This window comes from Gekko japonicus, unplaced genomic scaffold (genome assembly GCF_001447785.1).
Source record: "Gekko japonicus isolate JY-2015 unplaced genomic scaffold, Gekko_japonicus_V1.1 scaffold1138, whole genome shotgun sequence".
In the NCBI taxonomy this organism is placed as follows: domain Eukaryota; kingdom Metazoa; phylum Chordata; class Lepidosauria; order Squamata; family Gekkonidae; genus Gekko; species Gekko japonicus.
Window position 1 is genome coordinate 336,822 of NW_015170923.1, and position 24,027 is coordinate 360,848.

General features: G+C 55.2%; 1 protein-coding gene across 1 annotated transcript in view; it reads left to right on the forward strand.

The window, feature by feature from the left end:
- The window catches only part of DSCAML1 (Down syndrome cell adhesion molecule like 1), a 290,951-nt gene that overhangs the window by 145,928 nt on the left and 120,996 nt on the right, over positions 1–24,027 (forward strand). Inside the window, exons 4-8 of the mRNA XM_015418776.1 lie at positions 990–1,136; positions 9,920–10,198; positions 15,116–15,391; positions 20,807–21,103; positions 22,410–22,682. Coding sequence (XP_015274262.1) covers positions 990–1,136; positions 9,920–10,198; positions 15,116–15,391; positions 20,807–21,103; positions 22,410–22,682 — 1,272 coding nt within the window. The remainder of the gene's footprint in view (positions 1–989; positions 1,137–9,919; positions 10,199–15,115; positions 15,392–20,806; positions 21,104–22,409; positions 22,683–24,027) is intronic.

A 24,027-nucleotide genomic window follows, 5' to 3' on the forward strand; every position in this document is an offset into this window, starting at 1 on the left:
GGGGGGGGCTGCTGTGTCAGCGGCTGGGGTGGGTGCGTGTGTGTGCGTGCTCTCTGCCCTCCCGGCCCTTCTCCTGGCTGCTTCCAGAGCTTTCATTCCTGGTAAGCTGGAGTGACGTGCTGCTCAGGAGGAGGTCTGCCCAAAGCCCCGGCCCTTGGAACTGGCTGGGAAGGCCAGGGGTGGAGGAGAGTTTTGGAGGAGACGTCTTCTCCTGTTCCTTCAGCTGGACACATCACGAGCGAGCCCATCGGGCCGCCCAGAACACCCCTTCCTTCCACCCCAGAGGCCTGTTTGTTTCCACAGACTTCTAAGTAATTTGGACTAATGATTAGCTCGGAATGACGGATCTCCTTTTAATTGTAGTGTTGTAGGAAAGAGGCACTGTGGTGTGCAAACACCAGCAGCCTTTGGGTCCCTGCCTCCTCCCCCTCCTCCTGGAGGCCCTTCTGCCGGGGTGTCCCTCCAGGTGCCTCTCGAGGATGAGGCCAGGAGTGGCCCTGGGAGGGGGGGCCCCCTCACAGCAACAGAACTCCGCCTGGGACTTCAGCTGGGCCCCAGGTGGACGGTTACGCGAGGGGTGGTCTGGCTGAGGCAGCTTCTTGCTACAGAAGCTCAGGCTGTGGTTCGTTCATGAAGGGGCCACAAAACCTTGCTTTGCACAGACACCCTGACCCCTTCCGCGGGAGTGGGCTTTCCGGCTGCTGGGGTTCCGATGAGACGAGGGGGCCCCCTGCTCTGTCCGGGCATCACCAGCCTCCCAGCCCGAGAGAGGAGACTTTGGGGTTCCTGTTTGTTTCAGCCCGCCTTTCTCACAGTGCCGGTCACTGGCAAGCCAGTCTCAAGCCTGCCCCCAGCCCCAGGGGACTCGGCACTCTTGCCTGGCGTTCAGGGGCTTTCCTCTTCCACGGCGTCGGTCTTCTGTGCTTGCCCACCTAGCCCCTGTGTCCCTGAGGCGACTGACCAGCCTTTGCTCTGCTTGTCTCTTCCAGAAAACAGATTTTTTATTACGTTCTACGGAGGGTTGTACATCTCCGACGTGCAGAAGGAAGATGCCTTGTCCACCTACCGGTGTATCACCAAGCACAAGCACAGCGGTGAGACGCGGCAGAGCAACGGAGCCCGGCTGTCCGTCTCAGGTGGGTTGCTCCTCAGCTTCTCTTTCTCCACGCCCGTGGGGGGGGGGCCCTGAGAAGAGGGTCTTCTGTCGACCCCCGCCCAGGCGTGCCGGCTGGCAAGGCACCGCTCTGGTGTCGAGGGAGCCCACGGCCAAGCCATTCGGGTGTCTGTGGAGGCAACGCGGTCGACTTGGGAGATTCCCCTCAGGCTCCGAGGAGGCACCACACCGCTCACAGCACCTCTCCTCACCCACCCGCCTGTTGCCGTCCCTCCCTGCCAGGAGAGTTAGGACCTGTGATGTGCCGAAGGATGGCTGCGGGAGCGGTGGTGGAAAGCACCGGGCGGGCGGGCGTTAGGGCTGTCCCCAGGCAGCCCCACCGTGTCGCCCGCGGAGGCCGTCCCTCTCAGGAGTGTGGCGGGAGGATTCACGGCGACTCCGTCTCGCCCTGTTCAGATCCGGGCGGGCAAGGGTTGGGGGGCGGGGCTTGCACAGGGGCTGGGAGCAGAGCCGGCCATTTGGGCAGGCCATTGAACTGGCTTCCTTAGCGGAGCCTTTCATCTCCCCTCAGCATTGTTTCGATGTGGGGAGGATCAGCGATATGGCACTCCAGTCTTGAGTCTAACGACATCCTGCCTCTGTCAACATCAGGCTGATCAGTGACTCTGGTACACTAAGAGTCTTGACCTCTGCCCGTCTTGTCTCTGCGAGAGCCTCTTTAGGCGGCAGGAGTAGCTTGTCATCAGGCATTCTGCCTGGGCATCGGGTCTCCCCTCGCTCCACGATTCTAAACCCCAGCCTCCTCTTACGTTGAGAGCAGAGTGTACAAAATAAACTCTTGCTGCCTCAAGCAGCAGACCGATTCTTCTCCCTCAGAGATCGTGTCTCGCGTGAGTCCTTCATTTCAACGGTAACATACTTTCAGAAGGCTGCTGGATGCACAGGGCAAAACAAGATGGCTACTTAACAAAAAAGGAATGTTTATTGAGGAGAATGGGACATAAGACTCAGCCACATGTGAAGAAACAAAAAGGGGCACTCCCATCGGGTACTCTGACTGGGCTGAAGGTGCCTGCTGCTGCACACCAAGCAAAATGCCTACTTGGAAAAGTCCACAGCTGCCCTTGAGTTCTAAGAAACAAAGTGCTTCCCTTCAGCTGGGCACTCAGCCATCCAGCAAAGGAACCGCGTGGTGCCCTCTGCTGAGGGTGGACGGGGGCCATGTTGGCTTCCAGGGACCTCCTCTCTCTTTTTTTGTTATTAATATTTTATTGAATTTTTCACAAAGTATAATCAAGAAACCTTATCATTTGACATTAAATACAGAACATCGAACATAAACAGTATGCTAACTTATCATGTAAAGGTGTAAAGCATGTACAAAGATTCAACATCTGCGCACTATGTGCAGTAGAAATCAGAGTAACCAAACATCAATCTTGTGAGTATGTGATAACTTGGTGTTTCAGAGTTCCGTGTATCTTAGAGAGACATCCTAGCCAAAACTTGTGGGTAGCCAGGCTAATCTTTGTTATACTCCTAATGTGTAGATTAAACCTATAGAGAAGCTTAGTATTTACAACCATTCATGATACTGAGACCAAAATGTGGGAACAAATTCTTCTTTAGTGGGAAAGTCCAGATTGGGATTCCACTTTCCCATGAATTTAGTGGAGATCAGCCGAAGAGCGGCGTTGTTCAGTTTGCAGGTGACACACCCCATCAAGAATTGATCCCATAACTTCTTGTACCAAATCAGTGTTCCAGGTGGCTTTGTGTCCTTCCAGCATGTAGCAATGGAGGTCCTGGCAGCATAGACCATCACATCCAAGGTATTTTTGTGTACATGGTTTTCTATATTTGGTGGCCAGTAGTCTAGAAAAAGCCCTTCCGGGCATAGTGGCATGTCTATGTTGATAATGTGCTTAACTAACCTCTGTACCTCCTTCCAAAAGCCCTGGATCTTCTCACACTGCCACCAGCAGTGTGCGAAGGTGCCAATCTGCTGACACCAGGCACCTCCTCTTGGTGCACCGCAGGGGCTCATGGCAAATGAACAGGTGAGCCGGCAGCAGAGTTGCTTTGTGCCACCTCCATGAAGCTGCATCCCTGCAGTTCTTTCCCCTCTCTTCCCCTCCCGCATCATATTAGTTGGGCTTTGGGGGAGTTTGATCTTGGCCTCAGGTGGAGGAGAGAGAGAGGTTCTCCCAGTCACAGCTTCTCTTCCCCCCCCCCCCCCCCCCTTTGAGTTCAGCCTCTCTGCCCACAGCAGGGGGAGCATCTCTTCTTTGCCATGCGACTGCGTGGCAACCCGCTGGCAAGCAAAGGCACTGAAGCAGCAACAGGTCATCGCTCAAGCTTGGGGGTGCCAAAGACTGCCGATCGACTTCAGGAGCACAAGTGGCTCCCTTCCTCCCTTTCTTCCATGTGGGCCAGGGAGAGAGGGGGAGAGAGAGAGAGAGATCATCCTTGTCCAAACGGCAGCAGCATTCCTGTGTCTTCTCTCCCTACCTTTGGGCTAGGAAAGAGAGCCAACCATGGCCAGGCCTGTCCAAGGAAGAAGAAGGAGAAGAGGAAGAGATTGGATGTATACCCCATGGCCCTTCACTACCCAAAGGAGTCTCAGAGTGGCTTACAAACTTCTTTCCCTTCCCCTCCCCACAACAAACACCCTGTGAGGTTGGTGGGGCTGAGAGAGCTCTGACAGAAAATGCTTTTTCGAGAACAGCTTTGCCAGAACTATGGCTTGCCCAAGGTCATCCAGCAGCTGCAAGTGGAGGAATGTGGAATCAAACCTGGTCCGTGCACTTAACCACTACACCAAACTGGCTCACAAGACCCTTCTGCTTGTGCCCTGCTTAGCTCCAAAATAGCGCCACTTAAAGGAGCGCAGAGCCTTGTTCTTCAGGGGTATGCAGCAGCAATGCCCACTCTTTACACCCTGCCTTGGCACTAAGAGGTGGGGGTCATCCCCCAGTCCAGAAGAAGGGCTCCCAGGAGCCTTCCCGCAGGGCACACACCAACCGCTGACAGGGCCTTTCCCAGAGACCTTTGGCAACACTGATGATGCAGAGTGGTCCCCTCCTGCTCACCATTGGGGAACCAGCAGGCTTGCTTCTCAATGTAACTCATTACCCTCTTAAGACCATGGAATGTAAGAAGAGCTCTGGTCCACACAGTGGCCAACTCAGAGCACCGGAGAGCCACAAGCTGGCCACTGCCTAGCCAGTGAAGGGCTTTTTGAGGAGAGGTCTAATCCTCTCTTCCTTCAAGGCTGTAGGGAGAGCCCTCTCAGTCAACGAGGCATCAACAGTTTGAGCCAATAGCTTGCGTAAGTTTCCCTGGCGTGGTTTCATAAGCCAGGATGGGCGCAGAGCGAGAGCACTAGAGGACGGTGGCTCTCTCACAGCAGGATCAGTCTGCCTCTGTGCACAGCAGAAGTGCCAGCAGGTGGTCCCGATACTCCCGGTACCAGATCTGCAGTCCACTTGGCTTCCCAGACTGGAACTGATGAGGAAGGTGTGCCGAAGGACCGCTTAGCACCATTAGGCAGGTGACACTTCAGGGTTACCAAGTCACAGACCAAATCACAAACAACTGAGCAGCCCCGTTGTTGGCCCCTCTGCCAGCCTGTTGCTGCAGGTGGCCACAAGTCCCTCCACAGAGTCGCTCCCTCGTCTAGAAGTCCTGCCTGGAAACCAAGAGGGGCCACTCAGCGCCGAGGGCAGGCCGTCTTCTGATGGGACCACTGCCCTGCACGTAGGAGGCGGTGAGCTCAGCCGTGCCTCCAGTGGGTAGTGCTCCAGCCACCACATGGCCAAACAGGCAGCTTCCCAACAAGATCACCAGCAAGCTGCTTAGAAGAGAGAAGAAGAGAAACCAGCATGCGGATTTCCCCACATGTCTCAGTCATTGTGACCACACACTCTGTGTGTGCACAGGAGCCCAGCTGTGAACTCACAGATGGCTGACAGGAGGGAGCTGGAGGAAGGAGCCACCCGGCTCCCGGCACAGAGCGTGCAGGCGCCATGGATGGCGGGGAGGTGCCCTGCAGCACGACACCGACGCCGTTCTCTGGGCTGGGTCTTGTCCCCGTTGCCCCTGGCCGTGAGGACCGGACTGTGAGGAGTCCAGAGGCAAAGCTTAGTCTTACCTGCGTGGCCTGGCCATGGGTCCCTCAGGTGTTGTGGCCATAGCATCTTACCTGCGTGCCCTGTCGGCTCCTCCCCTAAGCTGAGGCTAAAGTGGTTCCTTCCGGTCCCAGGCATTTGTGGTCCGTTGGGACAAAAGCAGCCTCAGCGTTGCCCTGCAGATACTCAGCATCTGGGAGTGCTGATAAACCCTCCCGAACCGAGGGAAGCCAAGAGAAGACCCAAAAGCCACGACCCAAAAGTGCTGCCTCAGAAGAGGACAGTCCCAGCCAGCCGGGCTCAGCCCCCCACCCTGTTGATGCCATGCGAGGATGGGATCCCATGGATGAGGTTCCACCGCGTGTCCTGCTCTGTGCCCAGTGGGCCGAGCGGTAGGGGGCCAAGGCCACGGGCAGGCAGCACGGAGCCAGCAGGGGAGGGGCTGATGGCCGAGGCGAGAGACTGGGGGTGGGTCGGTCTCTCTCTCTCCAGGGCCTCCAGAGGTGGTGGAGTCTGGCTGTGGGGAGCTGTCCCTGCCGAAGCACAAACTGGCTTGGGAGGAGATGCTCAGCCAGCAAAGGCAAAAGCTCGGCTAAGGGCTCTGATATGAAGGACGGAGAGCCCCGGCCCTCCCTGTTGCCAGAGCCAGCTCCTGGGCCCGGCCCGCATCCAGAGATTTGCTTTCCTCCTGAGTGAGGCTCGAGTGTGGGACGGCCCAAACGACCCGCTAGGTGCTTCTCCACCTGGCCCCGGCTTCGGCTGTGGCCCTCCGCCTTCTTTGTTCCTGGGGCAGAGACCGGAGGGGCAGGGGATGGACAGCCCCCCCCTCCCCAAGGGGCTCCTGGTCTGGATGGGATCTTAAACGAGAGCCGGCTGTTGGAGAGGGAGCAGGGAGCTTTTCTGTGGGTCTTCAGGGCCCATGAAGCTACGGGCAGAGTGGCTACCTTTTTTGGGGGGGGCTCCTTTTCCTTCAAGGAGTGTTCCCCTCCTCCTGGGAAGTAAAGACTGGACGAAGGCAGGTCTTGACCCCATGCCCGACCTCTGCCAAGGCTCCTGCTCCCTGACCAGGCTCAACGAGTGGAGCTTTCAACTACTACTCCCACCACCTTTTCTCAGGGAACTTAAACCGTAGCCCTTTGGCTACGGTCGGTCTGTCTGTCTGTCATTAGAGTCCTGGCCTTGGGGTCCCCAGGCACTTGACAATAGCAACAGATGCCAGCAACCCCCTCGAGGGGTGAATTCATTTACAAGGAAGGCCCTCCCAAGGGACCTGGCTGATGACAGACCAAGGTGCATGTGGTGCGTTTCATCGACTGGTTTGCACTGACAGCAGTGAAGGTGGCTTGCCTGGCCTGCCATCACCCAATCCAGGGAGTGGATTATCTGATCTATCTGAACAATAGATCAACAAAAACCTGCCTAGACAGGGAAGCATAAGCACTCATAGAGGAAGAGGAACATAAGAACATAAGAACATAAGAGACGCCAATGTTGGATCAGGCCAAAGGCCCATCCAGTCCAACACTCTGTGTCACACAGTGGCCAGAAATACCAGTGCCATCAGGAGGTCCAGCAGTGGGGCCAGGACATTAGAAGCCCTCCCACTGTTGACCCCCCCCAAGCACCAAGAAGACAGAGCATCACTTGCCCCAGAGCCCCTAGCTATACCTTGTGGCTAATAGCCACTGATGGACCTCTGCTCCATATGCTTATCTAATTCCCTTTTGAAGCCATCCATGCTTGTAGCACCAGAACATCTGGCATGAATCCCAAGTGTCGTCGTGGCTGATTGGCTCAGCAGGAGAATTCCGGAATAGACTGAGTGGTGGCAACTCCATCCCACAAAACGTGAACAGATTGGAGCCTGCTTTTTGAGGGTCAGTATGGACCTGTTAGTGTTGCCAGAGAACTGCCAGTTGACAAACTTCTGCATGTGCTTCTTTTGTTCTCAGGCAAGCAGGGTGGATGTGCTGATACGTGTCTATGCCTTCCCACCTGGTCAAACTGGTACTAAGAACAGTTCAAACTGTGCTGACAGGGAGAGCAGATGCAATAATGATTCCCTGTTGTGGCTCAGAAGGGTCTGGTTTCCAGGTGTGCTCAGATGGGAGTTCTAGGCCTCCCGGGGCCTTCCGTGGTGACCCTTTAAGCCTCAAAGCCGGTTCAGAGCGGAGATGGGTACATCTGGAGGCTTAGAGGATGAAATATAGAGCTGGGCGACATCTGCAGATTGATGACATCCAACCAGAACTCTCTGAATCATCTCATTGAGTGGCCTCATATAAATCTTGAAGAGTGTGGGTGAGAGAAAGGAAACCTGAGGTATTCCACTGGACAAATCCTAATGTTGATCCTGCTCCTCTAGTGGAAACACCTTGTGTCTGATCAGTAAAGTGACTGAACAGCCACTTTCCTAACACCTACTGAAAGCAAGTTTGGTGTAGAGGTTAAGAGCAGCAGACTCTAATCTGGGAGAACCAGGTTTGATTCTCCTCTCCTCCTCCACATGCAGCTGCTGGTGTAACCTTGGGTCAGTCGCAAGTTCTCACAAAGCTGTTCTCTCAAGAGCAGTTCTCAAAAGAGCTCTCTCAGGGATGACCTCCAAAGGGATGATAAATTCTATTAATCTGTTAGCTCCCAGGGTCACTTTGAATTGCAAGGTAATTGTAATTCACCCACATGAGCGGCAATTCACCCCCAAAATTCCCTTACGTGATCTGGCCCATGGGGATAAAATGCTTCCTGGCACTGTCCTCCCTGGAACGCCAGATAGAGAAAAAACGGTTCCTCTATTGTCGGACAGGGCAAAGCCCGCAGCCCTCCGCTCGCAAGACCTGACTGAGGACCTTTTGGAGGCCATCAATTCGTTGGGCTGCCGTAAGTGGGAAGTGACTGAACGGGCACTCAGCAACACCCCCGCCTCCTTCCGTGGTCTTTTGAGGGAGTCTTTTGTCCCGGGGGAATGGCAGGCTTCCTTTCCCCGCTGCGGGCAGAGAAGAGTCCTGCCTTTTGGTCCTGCAGCGCCAGAGGCTCCCGTCCGGCTCCATCCCAGGTTCAGAATTCTCACCCGCTCCAGCCTAGCCCCCCCCCCTTCTCCCACGTGTTCTGCCTGCCTTGATCTTGGCATAGTGGCCACGTTGCCTGCCATTTGAGGGAGGTATCTTTCCCCTTGGGTTGAGTCTCCTGTCTGAGCTTTGGTCATTCATTGTCTGCTCTCCCTTGCAACCTTCTGGGCCCTGTCAGTTGCCTCTACATTTCAGGATTTGCCAAGGAAGTTGCAGGGGTGGCATCAGTTAGACCGCGTGACCTGGAGGGATGCCTGAGTGGAATGTGTGTCGTTGTGATCATCTGGTGGGGGGCAGCTTGCACAGCTCTGATTCTAGCTGGGGGCAGAGACAGCTGGTAGTTTGGAACAGTTCCCCGACATCTGCCCAGGTCGTCTAGGGAGGCCTTGTGATGCCACAGAGGAGGCCGTGGCAGCAGCCTTCCCCCACCCTTTTGGAGCACTCACAATTCAAGGAAGATGTGGTCATGTAAATGGATGCAAATCCACTGAGAAGAGCCGAAAGAGACCAGAGGAAAAGGATAATTCAGAGGAGGATATACTGCATCATTGAAAAGATCTGAGATCCCCCAGTCTGTATAGTTTATTCCCTTCACAGAATTTGGGCTTGGAGATTTATTCAGAAGAAGAAGAAGAGATTGGATTTCTACCCCGCCCTTCACTACCCAAAGGTGTCTCGGAGCGGCTTACAAACTCCTTTCCCTTCCCCTCCCCACAACAGACACCCCGTGAGGTGGGTGGGGCTGAGAGAGCTCTGGCAGAAACTGCTCTTTTTTAAGGACAGGTCTTATCAGAACTACGGCTTGCCCAAGGTCATCCAGCCAGGTGCAAGTGAAGGAGTGGGGAATCAAACCTGGTTCTCCCAGATTAGAGTCAGTGTACTTAGCCACTACACCAACTGGCTCTTTTACTTTTTAATTTATTATTTTGTACTCTGCCTTTCTCATTGAGACGCAAAGAGAATTACACAGTGTAAATCAAGGCAATTAACTGGATGATGCATCTAATAAGCAGTGTAATAGGAGTAGGAATTGTAGAAATTTGAAACACGGTTGTCATCAGAACAAAGCAGAAGTATTAAATACGACATGTTAAGCAATGTAGAACATAGTATTACATCAGCAGAAATGCAGGACATTTTCTTAGGCTAATCTATTGTGATGTAGCCTTTTAGAACAGTTCTGTTTTGCATAGTTTGCCAAATGCCAGGGGCACAGGAGCCGTCCTGACCGCCTCAGGCTGACTGCAGAATGGGGGTGTAATATGCACGACACCCCCCCCCCCCCGGCTTCCAGCAATAACCGAGCGGTGGCATTCTTCACCAGAGGAAGCCTCTGAATTGATTTTAAGAGGAGACCTATGCAGAGTGCATATCAGGGCTCTTGTCTCAGTGTTGCCATGGCATGGATGCAGGTGGTCAGATCAGCTGAACCAAGGTAGGGAGCCATTTTCCAGGTTAAACGAAGTTGGAAGAAAGCACTTCTGCAGCCGCACTAACTTGCTTTTCCATCATGGTTTTGTGTAAGATCCCTGCCTTCCCAACCAACATTCCTTCTGTCTTCCAGGGCTTGATTGCTCAACAAGGAGTCCATTTCCTTTCTCCCCTTACAGACCCAGCAGAATCCATTCCCGCCATCCTAGACGGCTTCCAGTCCCGGGAGGTGAGGGCAGGCCAGCTGGTGGAGCTGCCGTGCATTGCCTCCGGCTACCCGAACCCTGCCATCCGGTGGGTCAAGGACGGCCGCCCACTGCCTGCAGACAGCAGATGGACCAAACGTCTCACAGGCTTGACAATCAGTGACCTGCGAGTGGAGGACAGCGGGACGTACATCTGCGAAGTCACAAACACCTTTGGCTCTGCTGAGGTCACCGGGATCCTTGCAGTGATAGGTAAGGGGCTGAAGACGTCTGTCCCGTCCCCCCCCCCCCGGGTCCCGCAGGAGTCCTCCTCGCTGAGGCTTGCGAGCTGCTTGCGTGTGGTGCCAGCTGGAGGGTGTGGCTCCTTCCAGGTAGGAGCAGGCAGGAAGGCAGTGGTGGGGGTGTCAGAAGGGAGCCCCTCCTGCCCCCCCCCGCCCCGTTCCTTGATCGGCGTGTCTCACAGGGGATCCTGGCATGTGGGAGTCGCTGCCACACTACTACAGGACAGTGGCAATTTCTTTGTGTAGATTCTTTTTGTGGTTTACGTCTTACTTCCTTTACTTCGACTCAAGGCGGATTCCATAATGGGAGTCGGTGCAGTGTCCCAGAGACCAAGTGGCTGATGGGTAGGAAGCGCCTCAGAGTGCGTTTCCTGTGATCCTGGGGGTGGGGGCGTAGAGAGGGGGGGCCGGACTCTGGTTCTCCTGGGTGGGTTTGTCACAGACCAGACCAGGGGGTGAAGGGGAGCAGCTGCTGCTCTTGACTCGCTTTCTGGGCCTTCCTCCTGAAGTGGAACCAGGAGCCAGCCAGGGGGAAGCGTGGGGGCAGCCCCTCCCTGGGCCTCCGGGAGCCCGAGGACTGTGGCTCCGGCGCTTCTGTGCAGCTGTTCTCTTGGAGTCCGGCGCCTGCCCCACCCAAGGCTCGCGCACGGGGAGCTCTGTGTGCCCAGAGGGGACAGGCGGCCAGAGCTCCAGCGCGACGGGGTGTTCCACTCACGGCTCCAAGCAGACGCCGTGTGTGCTCCAAGCAGGCCCGTGACACCCCTTCCCCTCGCGTGGTGGCTCCAGTTCTCTCCACGCGGACTACTCCTTTGTCGCCTGAGAGGGAAAGTGATACACCGAGGAGGGCTGCACGACGGGCGGGAGGCACCGCGCACACCTGGATCATTGTGCAGTGACATTTCGCTGGAGAAGCAAATCTGAGTCTTCCTAGGGATGGCCTCGGCCTGCGGCCGCTTCGCCAGAGCCCCTTCCTCGCCCGTGTGGGTCTCGCCCTTCTGAGAGGTCACACCCAGGCCGCTTTCCCCCCCAGGTGGAGGCGCATGGGCTGGGGGAGAGAGCTCTGGCGGGTGGGGTGGGGGAAGAATGATAAGACCCTGGCAAGACACTTCCAGGATTCAGGGGGGAGGGGGAGGGAGCTTCTTGGTGTGTGGGTTTTCCCAGCAGCACGTCTTGGTTCTGGGGAGCGTTTCCAGCACGTCCTTTTCAAAAATGCAATTTGGTGTCCTTTCCTGCCTCTCTTCCTCATGCCGTGACTTGGCAGCAAGAGAGCCCTTCAGTTTTGTCCAGGAGTTACTAACTGCAAGCTCTAGAGCCTTAAAAGATCGTTTCTGAAAGAGGCCAAGGGTTCATCTGGATCCTATTTCTGAAGGGAAGGTGTGCAAAGTCAGTTAAACGCACACACACACCCCCGCGCTGTGGCTCCCCTTTCCCCAACAGCTGGTTAGAGGCACCCTGTTTCCGAACACAAGAGACTTCCTTGAGCCACCGGGGCTCAGGGTTGTTGGCCGAGTTGCCTCGTCCTCTGCTAGAGGACCCCTGCCTTGGGTGTCTCAAATCTGGAGTCTTAAATTGAGTGTGGGCTAGTTTGGGGCTGGTGCAAAATGAGAGACAGCGAGAGAGAGCGAGGCAGGCACACCCCGTGAGCCTCTAGGGAAAGGGCACTCCTCAGGAGAGGGGGTGCCACCGCCACGGAAGAAGCCCTGTCTCTGGCCGCCCCGTGCCTTGCCTCCCCTCCGCAGGGCAGGTCTCAGCCAGCAGGGCTCGGGAGATGAAGAGATGCTGGGCAGTGAAGACCCTGCTCCCAAGCCCTGCTGGGAGCCCGGCTGAAAACAACAGAAAAGGGTTCTTTTTGAGGAATGGCCGTACCTGGCATGTCAGACAAAGCTGAAGAAGGTGCTCAAGGCCTGAGCCACCAGCGGTAGGCCAAGATCCAGGAGCACACCCGCGCTGGGAACCTGCTGCTTCTTCAGGGGGAGCACCAGTCCCCTCCAGGACCGCCGGACTCCTCAGACCTTGAGCAGCTTTGTCGCTGACCAATGACCCCCGGATCTTGTCTGACTTGCGGTTTGGTTTCCTGGCCCTCATTCATTCCATTACGTTCTCTGGGCATCTATTCATATTGTCTACAGATCCACTTGACTAAGCTGAGAAGGACAAATAGAATCGTGTGTCATCCATGTACTCGTAGCACCTCATTCCATATCCCCAGATCCTCTCTTACAGTGGTTTCCTGTAGATGTTCAAGACGATGGGGAATAAGGTGGGTCCCTGGGAGACTTCATAGGGGCCAAGCAGCAATCCCCCCCCCCGGCACCCTCTTCTGAAATCCACCAGCCAACTAAGAGCAGAACCACCAAACCACGGTGCCTTCCATTTCCAACCTGGCCAGCATCTCCAGAAGGACACCATGGTCATCTACACTTTTGAAAGTTGCCAAGTGATCTGGGAAAATCAACAGGGATGCGCTTCCACTGTCATTCATCTAGTGGAGATCATTAGTCGGAGTGACCAAGGCCAATTCCATCCGAAGCCCAGGCTTGAATCTGAATTCAGAGGTGGTACTAGAGGTAGTACATTTTCTAGAGGTAGTACTAGAGGTAGTACATTTTCTTTGAGACTGCCTGCAGCAGCTGCAGAGCCACAACCCAGTTATGAGCACTTTGTTCAAAGTAGAATGTTGGCTGCTGGGTGGTAGCCACTGCTGGCCACTGGGTCCAGGGAAAGCTTCTTCAGGCAATGTCTCATGACAGCCTCTTTTACAGATTACACAGAGCCAGTTTAATGTGGTGGTTAAGAGCGCGGACTCTGATCTGGGAGAACCGGGTTTGATTCCCCGCTCCTCCACTTGCACCTGCTGGTGTGACATTGGGTCAATCATAAGTTCTTTCAGAGCTATTCTCTCAAGGGCAATTCTTGAGAGAGCTCTCTCAGCCCCACCTACCTCTTGGGGTGTCTGTTTTGAGGAGGGGAAGGGAAGGGAATTGTAAGCTGCTCTGAGACTCCTTCGGGTAGTAAAGGGCAGGGTATAAATCCAATCTCCTCCTCCTCCTCCTCCTCTTCTTCCTCCTCTTCCTCCTCCCTCAGAGCTGCACCTTTCCACACAGGGGCATCTGCTTATCTTCTGGACCGGCTTGACCAACCCAGCCTGGGGTTGTGTGTGTGTGTGTGTGTGTGTGTGTGTTATGCACCATCAAGTCCCCTTCTGACTGATGCTGACCCTCTGGCTTAATGACCTCCAGAACATCCTCGCATTGACAGCCTTGCCCAGGTCTGGCAAATGGAGGGCCTTTGTGGGTTCCTTGACTGAGTCCGTCCATCTCACTCTGGGCCTTCTTTTCCTGTTCCCTTCAACTTTGCCTGGCATTCTTGCCTTCTTCAGTGGGCCTTGTCTTCTCATGATGTGACCAAAGTTTGATAGCCTCAGTTTAGTCATTTTAGTTTCTAGGAAGATTTCAGGCTCAATTTGATCTAGAACCTGCTTATTTGTTTTTTGTGGGGTCTCCTCCAACATCACATTTTGAAGGAATCAATTTTCTTCCTGTCAGCTTTCTTCATTGTCCAGTAGAAAAGAGCAAGAGTCCAGTAGCACCATTTGTGGCAGGGGAGGAGCTTTTGTGAGTCACGGCTCACTGTTCACTTCTTCATTGTCCAGCTTGCACATCCTTCCAAAAAGTAGTGGGAAATAGCACGGTATGAATGATCTTGCCCTTGGTTTCCAGCAACACTTCCTTACACATCAGGGTCTTGTCTAGTTCCTTCATGGCATCCCTTCCAAATCTCAGGCTCCTCCTCGTTTCTTGTTTGCAGTCTCCCTTTTGGTGGATGATTGAACCAAGGAATAGAAGATCTTTAACAATTTTAATTTTTTCATCGTCATCCTTAAAGTTGTGTAATTCCCAGTAGTCATTACTTTTGTCTTCTTAATGTTCAGCTGCAATCCTGCTTTGGCACTTTCTCCTTCAACCTGCATCGTAGCCATTTCACATCTTCACTGTTTTCTGCCGGTAATGTGGTATCATCTGCATATCTCAAATTGTTAATGTTCCTTCCACGAGTTTTCACTCCACCTTCATGTAAATCTAATCCAGTTTTCCTAACATGTTCTGCATATAGATTGAACAGAGGTCTGACATCTTTGCCAATTGGAAACCATTATGTTTTCCCATATTCTGTCCTAAAAGTACCCTCTTGTTCAGAATACAGGTTTCATATCAAAACAGATGTTATGGCACACCCATATCTTTTGAAACCATCCATAGCTTTTTATGATCCACAAAGTTGAAAGGTTTGTGGTTATCCATAAAGCACAAACTGAGTTTCTGCTGAAATTCTTTGGTATGCTCCAGTACCCATTGTAAATTTGCAGTATGATCTCTACTGCCTCTTCATTTTCTGAATCCGGCTTGAACATCTGGCAATTCTTGGTCCATATATGGTAAGAGTCTTCGTTGTAAAATTTTGAGCATCACTTTGTTTGCATGGGAAATTATAGTGTGATGGTCTGAAAGTTCCTGCAATCTTTGACGTCTCCTTTTTTCGGAATAGGAATGCAGACGGAGGGTTTCCAGTCTGTAGGCCATTGTTGTATTTTCAATATTTGTTGGCATGTTCTTGTTAAGAGTTTGATGGACTTCATTTCTACAGCTTGAAATAGCTCTATTGATATCCCATCTACTCCTGGTGATTTGTTTTTCTCAGTTGTTTTGAGTGCGGCTTTCACCTCACTTTCAAAAACATTCTTCATGTTGGACACCAACATTTTAGGAATGCTTTGTATTATGGGGGCTGCTGGGGGGGCCCACGTATGCTAGAGTGGGATGGCTACAATTCTGGATGGTGCCTGGGACCCTGCTCATGGCTCCTGCTCTCTCTCTCTCTCTCTCCCCAGACCCTCTGCATGTCACCCTCACACCAAAGAAGCTGAAAACTGGCATTGGGAGCACAGTCATCCTCTCGTGTGCCCTCTCGGGCTCGCCAGAATACACCATCCGCTGGTATCGCAACACAGAGCTGGTGATGCCAGACGACTTCATCTCCATCCGGGGCATCAACAACGAGACCCTCCTCATCACAGCTGCCCAGAAGAGCCACTCGGGGGCCTATCAGTGCTTCGCCACGAGGAAGTCCCAAACCGCTCAGGACTTTGCCGTCATTGTGCTGGAGGGTGAGTCGAGCCCCAGGGTGAGGGGATCACTGGGCACGGAGAGGAAACACCTGGCTATGATTTCCTCCCAGGTGCGAGAGAGTGGGGTGCCTCCCTGTCTGGCTAGCTGGCTGAGTCCAGGTTAGCCACGTTCAGATTTGAAGGAGCTTGTGGATCCAGATTCATCCGGGCTCACCCAGGCCAGTGCCCTCTCTCTGCTCTGGCCGCAGCTGTCCAGGGTCTTCGCGTCCAAGGCACTCAGCTGGACGTTCCAGAGGCTGAACCTGGGACCTCCTGCATGCTGTGCCTCCCACTGGTTTACAAGCGAGACAAAAATGCAAAGCCCAGTATGATGCCAGTAACTGGAGATAAGGACTTTTGCAGGGAGTGGCACGTATGCTAGGTAACATTAACTCATAGGTAAGTACAGAAACAAAAACCTCAGGGTGCATAAAACATGGATTCCGATGTCTCTTCACTTATGTGCAGAGTATGGGAAACAAGCAGGAGGAACTTGAAGTCCTAATACAGGAAGGGCACTATGACCTAATAGGCATTACTGAAAACTGGGGGGATGACACTAACAATTGGAACATTAGGACTGAGGGGTACAACTTATCTAAAAGGGACAGACAAGTAAGGAAGGGGGGGTAGCATTATACGTAAAGGGGGTATACACTTGCGAGGAAATACGTGAATGAAAGTCCAGTTGAGAGTCTCTGGGTAAAAATAAAAGGAGAAAGAAATAATAATGATATCATGGTGGGGGTCTGCTATAAACCACCAAGCCAGGTAGAGGATTTGGATGAGACACTCCTAGGACAGACCACAAAGTTCTCAAAGAGACGGGACATGGTGGTCATGGGAGACTTCAATTACCTGGATATCTGTTGGAAGTCCAACTCTCCTAAAAATGAAAGGTCCAATAAATCCCTGACTTGTCTTGCTGACAACTTCGCTTTCCAGGAGGTGGAGAGGGAAACAAGGGGATCTGCTATCCAGGACTTGATTCTCAACAACAGGGAAGAACTGGTTGACGAGGGGAAATTACGGCTGTAATTTCTGAGCCTCTGCCCATTATTTTTAAGAATTCTTGGAGAACAGGTGAGGTACCAGAAGACTGGAGGCTGGCAAATGTTGTCCCCATCTTCAAGAGTGCTTGTGAATGGTTCCTCATCTTCTTGGAGAGGAGTGACAAGTGGAGTGCCTCAAGGATCTGTCCTGGGACCTGTTTTGTTCAACATCTTTACTAATGATTTGGATGAAGGAACAGAGGGAATGCTTATTAAATTTGCAGATGATACTAAATCGGGAGTGGTAGCAAATCCAGTAGACAGTCAGGTGGGTGGGGCTGAGAGAACTCTGACACAAACTGCTCTTTTTTTCCAGGACAGCTGTGCCAGAACTTGTGACTGACCCAAGGTCACATCAGCAGGTGCAAGTGGAGGAGTGGGGAATCAAACCCGGTTCTCCCAGATTAGAGTCCGCGCACTTAACCACTACACCAAACTAGCTAGAAAGGGAAATGTGATTTTGGTCTATATCAACAGAAGTATAGTGTCCAGATCACACAGAGTGATGGTATAACTTTACTCTGCTCCGGCTAGACCTTACCTAAAGTATTGTGTCCAGTTTTGGGCACCAGAATTGAAGAAGGATACAGACAAGCTGGAACATGTCCAGAGGAGGGCAACGAAGATGGTGATTGGTCTGGAGGAGACCAAGTCCTATAAGGAAAGGTTGAAGGAGCTGGGTCTGTTTAGGCTGGAGAGGAGATGACTGAGAGGTGATATGATAACCATCTTCAAGTCTTTGAAGGGCTGTCATATAGAGGATGGTGCAGAGTTGTTTTCTGTTGCCCCAGATAGTTGGACCAGAACCAATGGGTTGAAATTAAATCAGAAGAGTTTTCAGCTAATCATTAGGAAGAACTTCCTGACAGTTAGAGCAGTTCCTCAGTGGAGGAGGCTTCCTTGGGAAGTGGTGGGCTCTCCTTCTATGGAGGTTTCCAAACAGAGGCTAGGTGGGCTGTCTGACAGCCATGCTGTGGCCCTTTCTTACAGGCCCAGGGAAATGCTGACTGCCACTTTGGGGTCAGGAAGCAATTTTTCTCCAGGCCAGTTTGGCTGGAGATCCTGGAGGTTTTTTTGTCATCTTCTGGGCGTCGAACAGCAGTCACTGGGTGTGTGTGGAGGGGGAGGTAGTTGTGAATTTCCTGCCTTGTGCAGGGGGTTGGACTAGATGACCCTGGAGGTCCCTTTCACATCTATGATTCCCTTCTGTGCTGAGCACCCCAGCCTTGGTGAGGAGGACCACAAGTGGGTCCCTTGCTGAACTGCTGCTTTATCTGAGGTCTCCCACAGCAGCTGGTTGTCAAAATGACGTGGTCCAGGGAAGGCATCATCTGGGGCATTTCAACCTTTTGAGTTTTGGAGCTTTCCTCAGCAGATGGGCAGGAGCAGAGGTTAGCCTGGAGAAGGGCAAGCAGAGTTGGGGAAGAGACTCCCCGAATTCTTGGCATCGCCTCTCCTGGGGAGTCCTGGTGCCTGTGCCTCGCCTGAGCCTCTGACCTCGCTCCTCCCGCCTGTTTGCTTCTCTTGTGTGTTGTGAGCTGCTTGGGGAAGAGAGGCCAGATAGACCTGGACGAGCGACAGAGCCGGAGGTGCTGCAGAAGTGCGGTGTGACTGGGGAGAAGGGGGGATGGGTGGTCAAGGGAGCCCTGCTGGCATCCTCTCCGGGCATAGAGGCTCTCGGTCTTAGACACAGTGGAGGACGTGGCTGCCGAAGAAAGCCGAGCTGGACGATGGGCAGCCCAGGGCCTGAACTGTGACCCCAGCGAAGCGGTGCACTGACACGCTGCTCAAGCACGGTCGGTGGCAGCCCCTCACCAACTGCGGATCGTCGTGTGGCGACAGTACAAGTTGATATTGCCCCTGTATAAATCGATGGTGTGACCTCGTTTGGAGTACTGTGTGCAATTCTGTTCACCACACCTCAGAAAGGATATTACAGCACGGGGGAAAGTGCAGAAAAGGGCAACTAGAACTTCTAAGGGAACATTTCCCTATGAAGAAAGGTTAAAGGGCCTGGGGCTCTTTAGCCTGGAGAAACGACGGCTGAGGGGTGACATGATCGAGGTGTACAAGATGATGCATGGGATAGAGCAGGCCGAGAGAGAAGTACTTTTCTCCCTTTCTCACAGTACAAGAACACAAAGAGTGATGAACACATGGAATTCACTGCCACGGGAGGTGGTGGCGGCTACAAGCATGGGCAGCTTCAAGGGGGAATTAGATATGCATATGGAGCAGAGGTCCATCAGTGGCTGTTAGCCACTGGGGCAAGGGATGCACTGTGTTCTTGGTGCTTGGGGGAGGGGCAACAGTGGGGGAGGGCTTCTGGTGTCCTCCTGGCCCCACTGATGGACCTCCCGAGGGCACCTGGTATTTCTGGCCACTGTGTGACACAGAGTCTTGGACTGGATGGGCCATTGGCCTGATCCAACACGGGCTTCTCTGGTGTTCTTAACGGTGCTTGGGTGAGCCAGAATTACGATGCAGGTCACACAAGGGCTTGGCCTGATTGGATTGGAAGCAGCAGCGAAGCGGCACCTGGGACAGGGAGCCAGGTGCCAAGCAAGGGGGCGGAGGCGCAGTGGCCAAAGCCAGCAAGTCAGAAGCCGAGATGGCACTGAACTGTGGGGGGAGGTGGCAGAGGAGGCCAGCGGTCAGAAGTTGAGGCTTAGCCCAGCTGTATGCCAGGAGCGGAGGTCCTGCGTGAAAGAAGGCTGGCAAGCTGAAAAGCGGCTGGCGCCGGCAGAACACCCGAACCCCGGCAGGCAAGGCTCTTGACGGCACAAGGCTTCCCTGCCAGGCCTGCCAGGCTGCTTCCTGCTCTCTGGAGCCAATGGCTGAGTTTGCTCGTGGGGCCTTCCCTGAGGCTCGGGCTTCCCGTTAGTCCCCGGCACCCCGTGGCCTTCCCCGGGTAGTCGCAGGGGCACAAAGATTCTAATTCCAGGGCTGCTGCTTCTTGGCAGACCGCTCCAAGGCTTCTGGGCCTTCTTGCCATCTCCTGTTGGAGCGGCAAACCCCTTCGCACGCACGGTGGTCCCAGAGCCCCCTTTCCTCCTCAGGTCCTCCTCAGGGAAGGGCCTCCTCCCAACGGGGCCGTTGCTGCTCTCGGCCCAGTCTCCCCCACGGCGACTCTTCAGGCCCTCCCTGGACACCCCCCCCAGAGCAAAGGACTGGCTCTGGCTGGCTGCTGCTTGCCCAGGCGCCCTGGGGGTGCAGAGGCGGCCACGTGAGCGGGGAGAGGAGAACGAGAGCCTGCTGCCTGCAGGAGACGCTGGGGCCTGGCTCGAGGCCCAGTTCTCTGCCTCCTTCGTGCTGCGTCCAGGCCTCCTTGGGTGAAGGCTCAACCCTGGACGTAGGGATGGCGCAATTCCTCCAGACGAGACTGGAGCCGGCGGGGGTGGCTCCGTGGCCCAGGTGGATGGAGCAGGCTTGTCTGGTTGGGGCCGCACTCCCCAAGGACGCAAGTGGCTGCACAGGATTGATCCCAGAGAGGGACAGCCTGTGGCCTGGAGTGCTTTTCACCAGTCTGGGCTGGTATGCCCACGGCAAGAGAAGGATCTGCCCACCGCCGACAGTGAACTTCTGTGAGCTCAGCACGCAGCTGCCTGTCTGCACACGGACGACCCCCCCTTCCTTCGACAGGTCGCTACTGTTGTAAAACTCCACACACACACACACACACACACCCCACAGGACTTTGTTGCTCGGGCCTCGCTCAGTGCTCCGTGATCAACACGGGGGAGCGAGGGTGTCGTCTGCTCAGCGCGGGGCTTTCTCAAAGGTGGCCCCCCTCCCCTCCCCTCCCCTCGTGACGGCCAGCCTCCCTCTCTTTCAGGTCTGCTCGTTTTTCTGTGCCTGATGGTTTTGGGGCTTTAACACTAGGCCATCGTTGTACCTTCCATCTTGTTTTTATTTTAGTGGTTGCTTCTAATTGTTTGAATTGATCCTGTTTTTACGTGTCATTTTATTGTTACGTTCACCTGCTTGGAGAAGCACTGTGCTTGAAAAGCAGTGGTGCTGGAGTAAAACAGACGACTGGGCTCTTCCCCCTTGACACCTTGAGCAGAAGCCTCCTCATTCCTGAAGCACAGGCATTGGGAGGGAGGGAGGGAGGGAGGGGGGGCAATGAATGGGATGTGGGGGAAACACCGGGTGGGCGGGCAGGTGGGTGGAGGTCCTTGTTTCCTGGCGCGCTGGCTCTTGGGCGTGGGGGGAGGGCTTCACTTGCACTCCGCTGCCTGGGCTGGTCCCGGACCGTTCTCTGTCGCTTCTCTTGCGGAAGATGTGCCACTGGGGTGGGACTGGGCCCGCTGCCCCATGGCCGCCTCGGCTAAACGTGCTTCTGTTTGTGGGTCTCTGCTAGATGGAACGCCTCGCATCGTTTCGCCCTTCAGCGAGAAGGTGGTGAATCCCGGGGAGCCGTTCTCCCTGCTGTGTGCCGCCAAGGGGGCCCCCCCGCCCACCATCACTTGGGCCCTGGATGACGAGCCCATCCAGAGAGACGGCAGCCACCGCACCAACCAGTACACCATGTCGGATGGCACCACCGTGAGCCACATGAACGTGACGAACCCGCAGATCAAGGACGGAGGGGTGTACCGATGTGCCGCGCGGAACTCGGTGGGCAGCGCCGAATACCAAGCGCGAATAAACGTAAGAGGTGCCTGTCTACTTTTCAATCTCAGCATAGGTCTTTTTTGTGTTGGCTGTTGGCTTGGTTGGGCAAGGCACCACCCGGGCTGGGGCCACCGCGGGCTCCGCAGGGGTGCTGGGATGCCCGCATGGGTCTGTCTGGGTGCCTGTGTGAGAGAGGCTGGTGGGGGGAAAGGCCCAGCGTGGGGGGGGGGGGGGGGGGGAGGGATGGCCCTTCGGTCATCCTGTCAAGCTCTGCAGACCCAGAGGTCAGGGAGTGGACAGGACGGGCAGTGCCAGGCTGAATGATATCTATTCTTTTTTAAGAAAAAGAGTGATTACCTTTTCTTAGAAATAAAAATAAACACCAGGGGAAACTCCTCCGCTTGAGGGGGGGCAGTGTCTTTGGGAGGGGGAGGAGTGGGAAGGCGCTCTTTGCCCCATTGAGGTTTCCGAGGGACGAAGGTCCAGTGAGATGACCGGCTCAGTGACCAGAGAAGCACCTGCTGCTGCCGAGGAGAGGGCTGGAGTCCCGCTGCCTGGCCCCTGGCTGGCTGGCTGCCTCTTCTTCCTGCTCCTGCTCCTGGCACGGCCCTCGTGGTCTGGCCCATTCCTCCTCTGGGCTTTCCCGTTGTGTCAGTACAGCAGGTGGATGTGGCTCACGCGCTTGCCGCGGGAGTGGGGGTGGGCCGAGCCGAGCTGGCTGTTGGAACTGGAAAGGCTGAAAGGCAGCTGTGGCCGATGGTGCAGAGGCTCACTACATATTTTGGAGAAGTCGGAAAGGCTCCACGAACTCTCTTGGGCGGCAGCAGCGGGGGGCGGGGTAGTGTTTGGCCTATAAGGGGCTCATCAAAGCCCCAGCTTTTCCTTGGTTTGCAAACTGGTGATTTGCCAGGGGTGGAAGGGCTGGCAGCTGTTGCTCACCATGTATGATCTAGTGTGGTCTCCCCTGAGTCCCGCGGGTACTCAGATTCCAGCCTTTGCTGCCTCTTGGGATGGTTGATGACTTTGCCTTTTCCTTGCAAACAAACTGTGATGAGCCTGTGGACTGGGAAGAGAGGTAGCCCCCCCCATCAGAGTAACTCCAGACCTCCCCCTCCCCCTCCCCGGATGCTAAAAAGGCTCTCAGAGGGCTGGGGGTGGGGCACGGACTGGTAAGGTGATCGATCCAAGTGGCACATCCTCTCCCCCCCCCAGCTTTTCTCCAGTGATGGGCAGCACTGGCTCCAGTGTGCTGCTGCTGCTGCTGCTGGGAAGCAGTGCCATTTCCGTACGCAAGCCACCTGCTCTTTGGAATTCACCTAGCCTGCCCCTTTCCTTCTCCCCCTGTTTAGGCCCCCCCAGCATCCGTGCAATGAAGAACATCACAGCCGTGGCAGGGCGGGACACCTTCATCAACTGCCGGGTGATTGGCTACCCGTACTACTCCATCAAGTGGTACAAGGACTCTCTGCTGCTGCCCGACAACCACCGGCAGGTGGTCTTTGAGAACGGCACCCTCAAGCTGATGGATGTGCAGAAGGGCATGGATGAAGGAGAGTACCTGTGCAGTGTTCTCATCCAGCCGCAGCTCTCCATCAGCCAGAGTGTCCACGTCACCGTGAAAGGTGGGTGGCTGGTGGCGCTCCGGGTCCAGAGCTCTGGCTGGGGGCTCCTGGGGTGTGCCGCCCCCTCTCGGTGGCCAGGGTCAGCGTGTCAGCTGATGGGGGGGGCGGGAGCAGCCACTCCTGGCGGGCTGGGCTGGGCTGTTGCCTGGGCAGATGGACATAGCAGCCAAAGTCCTCTGGAGGTGGGGTTGGCTTCTCCCAGCTCAGGTGAGGGCCAAGGCCTCGCCCCGGCATCCTGGTGGTGGTGGTGGGGAGGATGGTTCTGGGTCAGCAGCGGCATGCATGGTGGCAGCTGTTTACCTTTCCCTCCCCAAAGCCTGGCTGGTGGCTTCCCTTCCTCTGCTTTGCAGCCAGCCACGGCCTTCAGCTGCACCTGGGGTGGTGGAGGGAGGAGAGGGCGGCTCCTTTCTGACAGGCAGAGAAGACGGGAAGCGAGAGGCCCCTGGCTCTGCCCTGGTCCAGATGTGCCCCTCCCCTCCCCTCCCCTCCCCGGGCTGCCACCAATCCCAGAGTATCCATTTCCCATGACATGCAGCGGCGCAGAATGCACAGTGTAAACATGGCATGTTAAAAGAGCTAACCCTTGCTCTGATCACCTTTGGCGGTGGTTTTCTGTGTGTGCAGCTCTTTAAAAAATCATCCCCTTTGCCTTCCGAGCATGCAGAACATCTTAAAAGCCTCTCTGGCTCATCCATTATTCAGGGAGCCATCAGTCCGGATGAAGGGCAGCGAGAGAGGCATTCCCCCCCACCTCCCAGGGACTTGCCAGGACCGAACCCCATACCAGCGCCTCCCGGCCCCGGGATCTGCTCACCCACGGCGGCTCTTTGGGGAAGAGCAGGGCGGCAGGTGCCGGCCTCTGCCTCTGGAGGCCCGGGCTGGAGACGTGTGCCGCCTGTGTTGTCGTCATCCCTGGGGCTCGCGAGCTCGCGAGCAAAGGCTCGGTGGTCGCAGTGGGGTGGCCGCCGCTGTCGCTTGCTGGGGCGTGAGTGGGGTTGGTTGGGGTGACAGGGGGAGAGGAGGGACCGGGCGCATGTGGGTGATTCCCCTGCCCGCTCCTTGGTCCTGCCTGAGGCTGGACAGGGCGTCTGGATGCCAGCCTAGGGTGCGGGGCCTGTGCTCTGCATCACCCCTTTCCTGACGAGTGGCTTGCTGAGGCTTGGCTTCCCAGACTGGCACCCCTCCAGATGCCGCCGAGCGCCAAAGTCATTCTGTGGGGCCAAGGGGTAGGGCAGACTCCCTGCTGGATTGGCCTGTCTGCCCCACTGAGTCGTGGCCAGAAGACTGCTTTCATAAGCAGCCCCACGAGCAGTTTCTACATAGCAAGCGAGACATGGGGTTTCTT